General features: G+C 39.5%; 1 protein-coding gene across 1 annotated transcript in view; it reads right to left on the bottom strand.

The window, feature by feature from the left end:
• Nucleotides 1–928: 928 nt before the first annotated feature.
• The window catches only part of LOC110382621 (cyclin G), a 42,129-nt gene continuing 28,298 nt past the window's right edge, over nucleotides 929–14,759 (bottom strand). Inside the window, exons 3-11 of the mRNA XM_064043372.1 lie at nucleotides 14,400–14,606; nucleotides 11,997–12,112; nucleotides 11,372–11,499; nucleotides 7,899–8,071; nucleotides 7,313–7,415; nucleotides 6,613–6,713; nucleotides 5,979–6,107; nucleotides 5,043–5,131; nucleotides 929–4,472 (exon numbers count right to left, since the gene is read on the bottom strand). Coding sequence (XP_063899442.1) covers nucleotides 4,391–4,472; nucleotides 5,043–5,131; nucleotides 5,979–6,107; nucleotides 6,613–6,713; nucleotides 7,313–7,415; nucleotides 7,899–8,071; nucleotides 11,372–11,499; nucleotides 11,997–12,112; nucleotides 14,400–14,567 — 1,089 coding nt within the window. The 5' untranslated portion in view covers nucleotides 14,568–14,606 and the 3' untranslated portion in view covers nucleotides 929–4,390. The remainder of the gene's footprint in view (nucleotides 4,473–5,042; nucleotides 5,132–5,978; nucleotides 6,108–6,612; nucleotides 6,714–7,312; nucleotides 7,416–7,898; nucleotides 8,072–11,371; nucleotides 11,500–11,996; nucleotides 12,113–14,399; nucleotides 14,607–14,759) is intronic.

Genomic DNA, 14,759 nt, shown 5'->3' with positions numbered 1-14,759 from the left:
GCTTTATATGAAAACTAGCTAATGGCCAAACGTTCGCGTAGCGGAAACTTGAATTTCTCCGAAGTTTATGCATGCACTGATTTCATTCATACATAATCAATTATACACTAATACACACTAATTTTCGGACACATCTCTTTTCTTCTAAAGTCTATGGATTAAAAAAAGTTCCGCCAGGACAACGTTCGCCAACGTTCGCCCAGCGGAATCTGTTTTTGGTGAATTTCTCCACAATGGCTGCATACACAAATTTTTATTTACCATACACAATTATAGGACGTCTTACACTAATTATCTGCATAATTAAAATCTTTAAATTCAACAACATTCCGCTGCGCGAACGCACACTACGTGTCTGGACCCAGCTTTAGATTCCTTCATGGTCGTTATTACCGGGTATTATTACCCAGATTGGAGGTTATTCACAGCAAAATAAAACAAAAAAGTAGAGTCTTCAACTGTTTGTTTATTCTCATATTTCGAGATTACTTGACTCATGCACATTTTCTTTACAAAACTGACATCACATTCACACACACATATATAACGGGAATATATTCAGAATTTACAATTAAATGCTGATTCTATTGTATTGACAAATTTTAATGCCACAGTCTAGCAACATCTAGAAGTACAATGTTTTCGACAGAATCGAGAAGGAACATTTATTTAGACTGTGACTTTTAGTATTTTCCTACGGGGTTTTAAATCGTTTATTAAATAGTCAATACACAGCTATACATTGGTGTTTCTGTTGCCTAGAATTAATCTTTTTACAAAAACACTCCGTTCAGTACTGAATTTAAAATTCATGGCGCCATCCGCCATTTTGGATCGTAACTTCGACACTGGTTAAGTATTTACATTGTTACCTTAGAAAATAATATTAAATACAGCTGCTTAAATGAGTTATTTATAAAGCTTTAAAAAGATATTTACAAGGATTGTGCGTTGAGATTTAACTACTATTTTTACATTAAAAAAAAACTTGGCATCTTATATTAGACTGTACAATTGATCTATTTAGCATCGAACACATTTTAAATTCAGTACTAAATTAAATTTATAAAAAGTTCCGATCTTATAACCTTTTATAAGAAACTCGATCTTAAAATATTATTTTCGAGATGTCAAAAATTTATCGATCACATCTTTTTTTATACATTTATTATCAAAATTGAAAAAAGTAAGTCACTTGTACATTTCGAAAATCTGAAAAATTATGGAATAATCTAGATTTTTTATCTAGAAGAAAATTATTTATTCAAATTTTCTAGTTTCAAATGACATACTTTTAGCATTTTGATGTTATCACAGAGTGTAAATGTACATTGCTTCCTAAAATTCAAGGCGATTATATTAATGTATTTTCAACGAATTGTATGCGTAAGAAAAATATTAAAAACATATACTTAGCTTTAACCACGGGGTGAAATGGACCAGTGCACCGTTGACACATTTTCCGAGACTTATAAAAATATAAAATTATAAACGAAATTGTGATTCGAAACGCATGGAAAGTATGTCATACGCATACAATCCTGAAATGAACTGTTTTTTACTGAAAATTCCACGTTTTTTTGCAAAGAAAACTACAAACTGAGATCATATTTTTTTTACAATTTTTTTCGTAAATTTGTATTTTTTTTTGTCATTTATACGTTTATAAACTACAATACGATATTAAGAAAATTGATTACTACTACTGAAAATAATAAAAAGTAATTGAAAAATAGAAATAATAATGCCAATATTTTTTTTGTTTTAACTCTTGTCAAGAGCTTGTCGCGAATGGAAATATATTATTTATAATTAGAAATTATTTTTTTACAATAACTTTAATACTTAAAATTATAGATAATAAGATGTACTTACAAAAGAAAACTTCGGTGGATATTTTTTTTTCACTTTTTTTCCTCATTTAGATACATTCACTCACTTTTATGTGACTCGATTCTTACAATTAGAAACTGAAAGCGACATTTGGGGAGCAACTGCGGCGCAACAGTTGGGCAACTGTCGCACAGCTGTTGGGCAACTGTGGGCCAACAAAAACCTCACCCATTCGTTATTAAAGCTCGCCAATTTTATCCTAAATAAATTTAATACTATTTAATATTTAACCTTAGACCGCAGTCCTACCCCAGATCTCGCTATCTTAAGAGCTAGTAAAAAATATGGAATTTTTTTTTTTGAACTTTTTTTCCTCTAATAAGAATAATCACAGTAAGGAAAGCTTCGGGTAGACGGAGAACGTTCCTTTCAAATATATTAATAACAAAAACATTAGTAAAGCTATAAGAGGGACTGATATTAAAGTTTTTGGGGCTAAATCGTAAACAAGTTAATACTATACTCTATCCACGGAAGCAAGAGCTAAAAGGTAAACAAAGAATTACACTTTTTCAAGATGGCGGTATAACCCGACCGATGACAAAATCACAGATACTGCGTACATTTGACACAAAAATGTGACGTTTTGTCAGCGGTCGGGTTATACCGCCATCTTGAAAAAGTGTCATTCTTTGTTTACCTTTTAGCTCTTGCTTCTGTGGATAGAGTATAGTAGAGTATAGCTTACGACAGCCCCGCAAAACGAAAGAAACGTTATCCGTCGCAATGCAAAATCATCATTAAAAAAAAACAACTGTTCACATAGAATAATACTCCAAATATTACTTTTATTAACCATTAAAATTTTGAACTGGATTTTTTTGAATTTTAAAATTGCACCATTTTTTATATTTTTTTTTTGTCCTTTTTAAACGGATTACACTAACTTATGTTCTTAACATACATTTGAGCGTTTGCGGTGCGATTGCGTGGCTACCACGCGACGGTAGAAAATTGGTCACGACATTTGAGAATTGCGATATAGTTAGGTCAAAAATATCGGGCAAACCTGTCCGACTATCGGGCAAAATTGACCAAACGTTGGGCAAAACTGTCCAAACATTAGGCAAAATTGACCAAATATCGGGCAAAATTGACCAAACATTGGGCAAAACTGTCCAAACATCGGGCAAAGTTGTCTTTATTGATCTAGCATCTAAATTATCGAGCAATATAACCGTACCACATCGCAACCTCAACATCTTACTCTTCCCCACTTTATTTCAAGTCGGGTAGCTTTCACATGGCACCCACACAAACGCACCGCCGCTCTCACTACACACGCACACAAACACGAACGGATCACATACATTTTGACAACTTCAAAATTAGGATCGCGCGTAAACGCCGAGAGACATAATTCCTTTTTTGAAAAGTAAATAAAAAAAGAAAAATACTTAAATTTAGAACCACGGCTTTTCTCTTGAATATAAATTAATTAACACAGTATTGTATTTTTTTTTCGATATTATTAAATTTAAACGTAAAATAATTATTATTTATTTAAATTTTCGTTAAATGGAAGACGAGATGTAACAGATTGGTTCAGTTTCAACTAATTCTCTAGAAAAATTAACCCTTAACGAATTAAATGCTTAAATTATTCGGAGTTTTCTGTACCAACCGTATTACGGACCTCGCCTTCAATTTTTCAAAATTTCCACCGCATGGACCCAGCTTTCTAGATATGTTCTACTTGCCATCAAAAAGATTTATTTATCAAGTCTAACAATAAACTATTTTAACAACTATAATACCTTTCAGAATTCGAGTTAATAAAAGTTAAAAAATAATGTCAAAATAACCAATTCGAAATGTCAAAAAATTTATTAAAAATTAATATTTGAATTATTCCAAAAGGTTGTATAGTTACAAGCTGCCAGGTACAATTTCAATAACTTTTAGAACTACCCTCCGAAAATATTAACAGTTTTAGAAATACCGCTCGAAGCTAGTTAGAGAACTTATCGATAAACTTTGACGTATCGAATCGTTGCGTTTATATCGATATTGTAAATAATATCGATTTAAGTATCTAATGTATTTTCTAAATATACAAAGATAGAGTTGGAATTCAATAGTTTTATGCACGATTTGATACGTTCAAAATTTCAACAGGTTTCTTCAGAAGGGAGAATTTGCGAAATAACAATTCGAAAAAACCTTTGGATTTCTTGCAAATTATCTACTGTAAAATCGCAAAATTCCACCCAGAACTTAGACACGCTTTTGCTAAAACTTTTTGCATCAAAATTTAACCTTTGATATCAAAATCATGATCACTCCGAACCTTTTTTCTTAAAGTCGTTTAACCATAAACTTAAGAATTAGTTCATTTTGACACACAACAAGTTTTTCTTCGAAACATGAACTTTTCAGACTTGCAAGAATTCTTACAGCGTGTTTGACGGATTTCAGTATTCTCTAGCTCTGGATATCCGGTAGTTCCGTCCTGTTTGTAAGTCCGGCGGTAAGTACCGGTGGCGGTGGCTGGTGGCTAGTTGTCGCAGTACACTGGGAGAACGGGGCTGCGCGGCCAATCGGATGTCTCTTCGTTTTCGCTGCTTTCACTGCCCGATCTGGTGAGAAATGGTTGGGTTAGTTGAGGTTTTATGTAATGTATTTATAACAATTTATGTAGAACTTCAATATACAATAGCAAATCGATGGTTAGAGCTATACAGATACCATACACCAGTTATGTATAATATGATGAATTCTCACTAACATTAGAAATATGAATATAACTGTGTATGGATTTTGGTTCCCAGATAGTTTTAGAGCATGAAAAGGGATATAGGCTACATTTTATCCGGGTGCAGGAAAAAAAGTAGTTCCACTGGGACACAGATCGAAGAACCATGAAGAACCACTTGTCAATACTAATATGTATTTATATCAACACTTCACTACTAATATTATAAGGAAGAACACTTTGTTTGCAAGCAAAAAAAAATGAAAAATTCTTTAACTGTTGAGAAGCTACACTATCCCCGAGTAACGTAAGCGATATTCTAACCCGGTACAAGCAGTAGTTTCCCCAAGAAGCAGATAGAACTGGTAACGGCCAGTATCTGCACACGACGCTGATAAAACTAGTAATAACCAGTTCTATACAATATAAATTAGTTATTTAACTGTGTAAGTACCTGTTCCTGGTGGGCGTGGCGTCGACAGCTAGATGTTGTTCCTCGATGGTCGGTAGCACTTCCCGCAGACGATCCGTGGGACGTAGTACCTGGGTAACAAACATAGTAATAGTAATACGTTAGTATATGTAACTTTATAATTTATTGTGCTTTCACAGGAGTGGAGGAGAAAATCTACTTTTTAACCTCGTAGCATCTTATTATAAAACGTGGTATTAAGAAGTACCTGCTTTAGTAATAGCTTTAGTCCACTGATTTTGTTCGGGACGGCGGTTTAAAGGTGGTACAAAAGCTGGTACTTTTTTTGAAATCACGTTTTATAATAAAGGGCTTATTACACTTGACTAAATTCAGTCGTCTAAATGATTCAGTCACTAAATTCAGTCAAATGTAATCGCATTTAGGAAGGTAGTTTTCATTAAATTATTTAGAAACCTAATTAGACAAACCTAATTAGACGACTGAATTTAGTAAAGTGTAATAAGCCCTTAAGCTGGATGGATGTTTACGTAACTTACGTATTATTTGACATATTAAACATTTCAATCAATTACATATTAACTTCCGTATTTGACGTATTAGTTGACATAATGGACTTCAATAGAAAACACATAAAGCCTCGTATTCATGATAAACGTTTGTTTAGTAACAAAGTCGAATCTACATGTTGCATAGTTGGTATTAACGTGTTGCAGAGTTGCCGTCATCAAGTCTGGAACAAGTTGACAAGCTTACGCTCGATGAGCGTCAAAATTTACTGCTAAATCATGAGACTTCGAGGCTTAACCGTCACCTATAAAAACTACGGAAAGTGAGGCAAGATTGACGAGTGACGTTGCGGTCACTGACATCGGAAAGCGACCCTGCGACAGGTGATCATGGTCGCGTGGTCATTTGGTAGCTGGTCGCAGCCGACTACTGTGATGTATAGCTTACCTTGAGCGTCCTCTCAGACAGTCTCCAGACGAGGCGTTGTCGCTGATCCCGCCTCGCTTCACAGCGTTCGTAACGTGATGCTACGTGCCGCACGCGGGACCGCGCCGCCGCCAGCGTTGTGTCGCACATCTGTGTGATAGTGGTATGTATTAATATCACATATAAGAAAAAAGCAGGGAATATAAGGTATAGTGTTTGCAAGAGTAAATGTCAAAGGTGTGAATGCGTTGTGACGTCAAAGTGGCTTGGTTGTTTTGCGTCACAAGAATATGTGTGACGACAGGGGCTCAATTCTGCTAAGTTAATATGTGACAATCGGATAACAATTGAATCGAAGTAGCAGTTTTACCATTAGCGGGCATTCTGCTACTAATATAAGACAATGACATTTCATTACAGGACAGTCTGCTTTACAATCATATTGCAATCATAAATCATTTGCAGACAATATGATTCATTATTAAATCGCAGAAAAAGATAGAAACGTTTGTTTAAAAGAAAAAATAGCGGAATGAATACGCTTCAATCGTAATTGAGTCGTGATTGGATCTCAATTGGATCTGAACCATGTCGCTTTAATAAAATTAGCAGAATCGAGCAACAGGTATTATTGTAGTATTATTTATGTACTTACATGGCAGTGCAGCTGTATCTGCCGGGCGAAGTCGTAGAGATAGTACGCGTGTTCGGGGATCGCGTCCGCAGCAGCCACCGACCACTCCGCTAGCTGTTGCTCTGTCACAGACAAACATATAAATTGTTAGTATACAAGAGAAAAGGTGGTAAACAAACTGATTGAAATCCCATCAACCAAGTTGCTGCTTATTTTGTTTCAAGAAAAACTAATTGAGTTGTTTTAACCCTAATGACATAACTAGAAATCAATGCAAAATTAAGAACATTCACACATCTGGATGAAAAGTAGTCTGTAGTTATCTTTCTAGTTCCTCAAATTAGTTATTCAACAAGCAAACACACTCTTCAGCTTTATTTTTTTGGTATAGAGTTCAGATAGATTATGACTATTTCTTGTATTGTTCATTTTCATGTTAATGTTGTGTGCTTTAGTTTTGTAACTAAACTTTCATTACTTTTCGTACATACATAGTCATGTTCTATTTTTCTTCTTGTCTGTGCTCTTTATGTAACTGTGTACATAAATCTTATACATATATAAAAATGAATTGCTGTTCATTAGTTTGACTAAAACTCTAGAATAGTTAGACCGATTTGGTTTATTTTGGTTTTAAAATGATTGTAGACGGGTCCAGGGAAGGTTCAAATGAAACAAAGTTTGCGGGATCAGCTAGTTATTAAAAAAAAGGAATGCTCACCTAGTTTATAATACAGCAGCACTAGTGCGAGCTCGCTGGTTCGCACGTTGGCGCAGGCCGCGTCGCAGCTCACTATCTCCAATAGCTGGACTAACTCCTCTTCCTGTTCACAAACAATATAATATGTTAGACATATAGGGTTATTTCCTTAAAAGTCGTGGTGGCCTAGTGGGTAAAGAACCAACCTCTCAAGTAAGAGTGGTCAGGCAAGTAGTCATTGAAGATCTTCGGCAGTCGTTACAGGTAGTCAGAAGCCAGTAAGTCTGACAGACAGTATCAAAAAGGGATATTGGGTTGCCTTGGTAACTGGGTTGATGAGATCAGACAGGTAGTCGCTCCTTGTGGCACACTGGTACTCAGCTGCAACCAGTTAGACTAGAAGCCGACTCCAACATAGTTAGGAAAGGCTAGACAGAAGATGATGATGTACAATAGAATATTTGTTAATTATCCAAAATCACAATGAAGTTTCGTGTGGTCACTTTTCTGGCACCTCTTGCTAAAAACTCTTTATACTAAAGGACCTATAGGCCGTGCTTTCGTAGTCCCTATGCTGGACATCTGGATCAAGCCATGAGGTATTTACCTGGCAGACGACAGGCAGAGTGCCAGCATGGAAGGTGAGCATAGCCCTCAGCAGTCGCAGCCAGTCGAGCGCGGTGTGAGCTCGGCATCCTCCCACTAAAGACAGCTTGTCCACGATGACTCGCGACATGCGGGTCACGTCGCCCGCCGTGCATGCTGACTGTGAGATTGATACTGAAACAATTAAATTTTAATGTTAAAAACATGCTTGTCATTGAACATCCTTGACAGTCGTTACGGGTAGTCAGAAGCCAGTAAATTTGACACCAGTCTAACCAAGGGGTGTTGGGTTGCCCGGGTAACTGGGTTGAGGAGGTCAGATAGGGTAGTCGCTTCTTGTAAAGCACTGGTATAGTAAGTTCAACTCAGTCGTGCGCGCGGCCTTATGTGTGGGTAATCCTTGTACATATACAGTGACTTTGTGTGCGTGACAAGAGGTACAGTCGGGTACAATACAGTTATGTAGGGGTTGTATACGGGTGTTTAAAGAAAAACAGTTATTACGTAATTTAATGTTTATTTATTTATAATGATTATGAATCGCTATTTGAAAAATCAAATGATGAATTTTCGGATTCGCTACTCTACAAGGTGAATTATAAATTCTGACTTCATGTCAAAATGTCTATAGTATTCTTCTTTTTTCTTTTGTACATGTCGACAAGTATTACGCCACATCCCATCATCAATTTGACTTAAACGTTCATTTATGAGTTTCATTATTTTGTTATTTTGGTCGACATTATGCGAAGCACTATAATTTTTTAAAATTCCCTTCATATTTTGTTTACATTATTATACTAGGTTATACCTCTTTTTACATTCTTAGTCCACACTTTTATTTATTGTCGGCGTACCCCGAGCTAGAAAATATGTAAGGAGTATTTAATTCTTAGATACGGTCAATGTCAATTTGAAAAGACTTATGAGAAAATAATGAAAAACTATATTTAATAATAAAAAGCTTTGAATGTTGTTTTTTTTTTGAAACGCTTTATCTGACTCCTCAATAATTTCTCCGTGAATAACTAGTATTTTCGTAAACGACTGTACCCATAAGAAAAAGTGATAAGAACACGTCATGCTCGGACGACGTCACTGTCACACGAATGAAAGTTGTATATTTACAAGCCGACGCACACATAGGGCCGCGCGCAAATCTGAGTTGAACTATCTATACTCAGCTTAATCCGGTTACACTGGAAGCCGACCCCAACATAGTTGGGAAAAGACTGGGAAGATGATGATCAAAATCAGCTCTGTCGTTTAAATTTATCCCCTATTTTATGGGACGCACTTAACTTAATAAGGGTACCTTTAGAGCTTTCACAGATTACGGGATTGTTTTAAACTTGGCAGTATATTTTTTACTTTTCAAATTGTCTATTTTACATACTGCTTTAACTATTTACGACCTTATAAAGGTCGCAGGAAGACGCTGGATGCAGGTCGCCTCCAACAGGTATCTGTGGAGATCTAAGAGGGAGGCCTATGTTCAGCAGTGGACGTCCTATGGCTGAGATGATGTTCATCTTTGTCAACAAGCTGTGTATAGTGACAGTGACAGTGCATGGTACTCACCCAACTCGTCAACAGAGATGCTGCGCTTAGTGTTAGTGTCTGCGGCGTACTGCTCGAGCGCGATGTTCATACACGACACCGTGATGCACGGCACGTGGCACGGACGCACCTTCATCTTTGTCAACAAGCTGTGTATAGTGACAGTGACAGTGCATGGTACTCACCCAACTCGTCAACAGAGATGCTGCGCTTAGTGTTAGTGTCTGCGGCGTACTGCTCGAGCGCGATGTTCATACACGACACCGTGATGCACGGCACGTGGCACGGACGCACCTTCATCTTTGTCAACAAGCTGTGTATAGTGACAGTGACAGTGCATGGTACTCACCCAACTCGTCAACAGAGATGCTGCGCTTAGTGTTAGTGTCTGCGGCGTACTGCTCGAGCGCGATGTTCATACACGACACCGTGATGCACGGCACGTGGCACGGACGCACCTTCATCTTTGTCAACAAGCTGTGTATAGTGACAGTGACAGTGCATGGTACTCACCCAACTCGTCAACAGAGATGCTGCGCTTAGTGTTAGTGTCTGCGGCGTACTGCTCGAGCGCGATGTTCATACACGACACCGTGATGCACGGCACGTGGCACGGACGCACCTTCATCTTTGTCAACAAGCTGTGTATAGTGACAGTGACAGTGCATGGTACTCACCCAACTCGTCAACAGAGATGCTGCGCTTAGTGTTAGTGTCTGCGGCGTACTGCTCGAGCGCGATGTTCATACACGACACCGTGATGCACGGCACCTTCATCTTTGTCAACAAGCTGTGTATAGTGACAGTGACAGTGCATGGTACTCACCCAACTCGTCAACAGAGATGCTGCGCTTAGTGTTAGTGTCTGCGGCGTACTGCTCGAGCGCGATGTTCATACACGACACCGTGATGCACGGCACGTGGCACGGACGCACCTTCATCTTTGTCAACAAGCTGTGTATAGTGACAGTGACAGTGCATGGTACTCACCCAACTCGTCAACAGAGATGCTGCGCTTAGTGTTAGTGTCTGCGGCGTACTGCTCGAGCGCGATGTTCATACACGACACCGTGATGCACGGCACGTGGCACGGACGCACCTTCATCTTTGTCAACAAGCTGTGTATAGTGACAGTGACAGTGCATGGTACTCACCCAACTCGTCAACAGAGATGCTGCGCTTAGTGTTAGTGTCTGCGGCGTACTGCTCGAGCGCGATGTTCATACACGACACCGTGATGCACGGCACCTTCATCTTTGTCAACAAGCTGTGTATAGTGACAGTGACAGTGCATGGTACTCACCCAACTCGTCAACAGAGATGCTGCGCTTAGTGTTAGTGTCTGCGGCGTACTGCTCGAGCGCGATGTTCATACACGACACCGTGATGCACGGCACGTGGCACGGACGCACCTTCATCTTTGTCAACAAGCTGTGTATAGTGACAGTGACAGTGCATGGTACTCACCCAACTCGTCAACAGAGATGCTGCGCTTAGTGTTAGTGTCTGCGGCGTACTGCTCGAGCGCGATGTTCATACACGACACCGTGATGCACGGCACCTTCATCTTTGTCAACAAGCTGTGTATAGTGACAGTGACAGTGCATGGTACTCACCCAACTCGTCAACAGAGATGCTGCGCTTAGTGTTAGTGTCTGCGGCGTACTGCTCGAGCGCGATGTTCATACACGACACCGTGATGCACGGCACCTTCATCTTTGTCAACAAGCTGTGTATAGTGACAGTGACAGTGCATGGTACTCACCCAACTCGTCAACAGAGATGCTGCGCTTAGTGTTAGTGTCTGCGGCGTACTGCTCGAGCGCGATGTTCATACACGACACCGTGATGCACGGCACCTTCATCTTTGTCAACAAGCTGTGTATAGTGACAGTGACAGTGCATGGTACTCACCCAACTCGTCAACAGAGATGCTGCGCTTAGTGTTAGTGTCTGCGGCGTACTGCTCGAGCGCGATGTTCATACACGACACCGTGATGCACGGCACGTGGCACGGACGCACCTTCATCTTTGTCAGGAACCTGGATAGAGCAGAAGGGAATTTTGTTAGTATATGTCTTCTAGAACATTCTAAAAGTCTATGTCTTCTACAAGATCCCACCAGCGTCTCACGGGACCTTTAAAACTCAAAATACTGTTATGGATATCGGCAAAAATAGGGGTTGAACATTTTAGGAAATAATGAGAAATTAAACAACCGTTGAAGGACGCTTTGCATCCAACTTTTTGCAAAGTTTCTGTTTAGAAAAGGTGCTATAAGAGCGCAATCCCATTTGATGGTATGTAAAAAGCCAGTAAACAGTTGCTTCACGTCAAAACCGACGCCTAAGTGATAATTTAATGACTTTTGCTTTAACTTGTTATATAGGATTTCCTACAGCTCAACAGACTTTTGATTTGAAGGTGTAGTACAGGATGCAGTCTGTCCAAGACCGGGACGCTTAGCTCTTACTGGGGAAGACCTACGTTCACCTCACTAAGGTGACATGATAATCACTATATTTCTAAGGTACCTCACCTGTCGAACAAGTTGATGGCAGTGATGAGCACGTCGGCGGGCAGATCGAACCACACCTTGAGGCAGCGCAGCACGTGCGCCGCGCCATCACGAGCTCCCGTCGTCACTTCACCATTCTGTTGACGAAGAACAATATTAGATTTGTATAACATACGATGATTTGAAGATTGATATGGTATTTTTGAGTACTAACATCCAGCCGCATCCGGTTAGACTGGAAGCCGACCCCAACATAGTTGAGAAAAGGCTCGGAGGATGAATAAGAGAATGATATTAGGAAAGTAAATATATTTGTGCTGGTTAGGAAATAATTGTTTGTGATTTATGTTTGCACCTGAAATTTGTAGTTCGTGTGAATTTTAGAAATCTTTATCCAAGTAAGTATTGTATTGCCCTAAGGGTGTATTGTCCTGAAACTCAGCTGCATTCAGTCAGGCTGGAAGTTGACATCAATACAGTTGGGAAAAGGCTAGGCAGATGATACACGTAAAATTACTACTTATCGACAATTCAATTTTGATAAAATTATGAATTTGCTAGTTTCCTTTTCTAATTAGAACTGAACTGGTAAAATCCAGTTTTCTTAAGGTAAAACACTGAACACAAACATCGTTGAGTTCTGACCTCCATACAAAGCATCTCACTGGACCTTCACAACATGTTAATTCGTCAACACATTGCTAAACATAGTGTTTTTATACATATGTGTAGTTGCGTAAGAAATGTTTAGAAATTAATAAATGATGTGATAAGGATTCAGTTTTTCTTTCATTTTGAAGTTATCCTAGCCTAGCCTTTTATCAACTATGGTTGGGTCGGCTTCCAGTCTATCCAGACCCAGTTGAGTACCAGCGGCACCCGGCAGTAAGTACCATGGATTGACTGCCTATCTGACCTCCTCAACCCAGTTACCCGGGCAATCCGATACACCTAAGTGCGGAATTCCATAACCAATCTATCCCTATGTTAGGGTGGAATTCCATAACCAATCTATCCCTATGTTTTGAACGTAACCCAATTTATATGTAGCTCATATCAAAATTCAATATTCGATTGCAAAACGCGGATAGATACGTCTTAGAAATCTACCGTTAGTAAGACTAACTGTCAGGGAACAGGATGAACTCATGCAACTATTACTTATCCTCGAGCACCATGAAATATGACGTAAATGATGACACCACACCGGAAAATCTTCAGGTGGTTCCAACCATACAGCAATGACGTAACGTATTTGGTGCGTATATCGGAGCGTCGAGATAAAATCGTATGCCTTAATCGAACCCCACGGCCTTGACCAATAGAGGCGCACGTGTAGTTCGCGTGTAAGTGGACTTTTATAATAGTGTTTATTTCTGTTTGTTGCTAATTATATGATTTTTTTTAACGACGTCAAAAATCATCAAATGACCCCTCCCGCTGTGGGTTAGCAGCGGTGAGGGAGTGTCAGACTCTTACTGATTAAAAACCGTCGTGTTCCGTCGTAGGCCTTTTATGTACCAGAGCCGCGGTATCTCTTTCGAACAACCCGCAGCAGCAGGACCAAGGAGAAACTGTGGCATTGTTTATAAATTATTAAAATAAAATCGGCTTCAAAAGGTAGTGACAGAAAAAGTCTTTAGGTGCATTGGTCAGCTGCATCCACTAGACACCGACTTCTAGATCGATGCACGTAAAGGTATTTTTTATTTGGACGTCGAATTTACAAATGATGATAAATGTAGAGTGGCTAGTAATGACAAAGAAGATAATTATACTGATGGCTGATACTTAAAAAAAAAATCTAATAAATAAGAAAAATAAGACATTTAAGATGAGCATAAATGTGAAAAAACCGATACAGCTGCAAGTCAGTTAATAAGTAAGATGACGTCAGATAGGAACCGGACGCAGTTGAGTACCAGAGTTCTACACAGAGCGACTGCCTATCTGATCTCCTTAACCCAGCTACCCAGGCGACCCAATACCCGTTGGTAAGACTGGTTGTGAGACTTCTGGCTACCCGTAACGACTGCTAAAGATGTTTAAATGACAGCTGGGACCACAGTTTAACGTGCCACCCGAAACACAGTCTTTGGTGTCTAAGATATAATTAGAAAGTACATACAAACTTAGAAAAGTTGCATTGGTACTTGCCTGACCTGGAATCGAACCCGCGCCCTCATACTTGAGAGGTTGGTATTTTACCCACTAGGCCACCACGACTTTTTTGGATGCAGCTGAGTACCAGTGCTTTAAATGAAGCGACTGCCTATCTAATCTCCCCAATCCATTTACCCGGGTGACCCAATGCCCGTTGGTAAGACTTACTGGTTTTTGATTATCCGTAACGACTGCCGAAGATGTTCACTGACATCCGGGTCCTATAATTTAGGGAGTTTAAAACAGTTGATGTGTTCTTACCTCAGATTCAGCCGGCAAACACAGCTTCGGCTGCGTCTTATGCTCCAACAACAGGTACTCATTGAGTGTCGCGTACAAACGCTGCGCCTCTTCCTCGGGCGAGCGCTGCCGCGAAGTGGACGCCTCCGACTGGCCAGCATCCGGGTGCCCCGCGCCCGATCTCAACATTATCGGGAGTATTGGCGCGAGTTGAGGGTGAATCGGCACCTATAGAAACAAAAATAGTTATATTTCTCGAATGTTCTTCAGTAGCAATTCATCCTCCGAGTCTTTCCCAACTATGTTGGGGTCGGCTTCCAGTCTAACCGGATGTAGCTGAGTACCAGTGCTTTACAAGGAGCGACTGCCCTATCTGACCTC

The sequence above is a fragment of the Helicoverpa armigera genome, chromosome 31, assembly GCF_030705265.1.
Source record: "Helicoverpa armigera isolate CAAS_96S chromosome 31, ASM3070526v1, whole genome shotgun sequence".
NCBI lineage: Eukaryota > Metazoa > Arthropoda > Insecta > Lepidoptera > Noctuidae > Helicoverpa > Helicoverpa armigera.
Note: the sequence above shows the minus strand (reverse complement) of the source record. Positions and strands in the feature narration are given on the sequence as shown.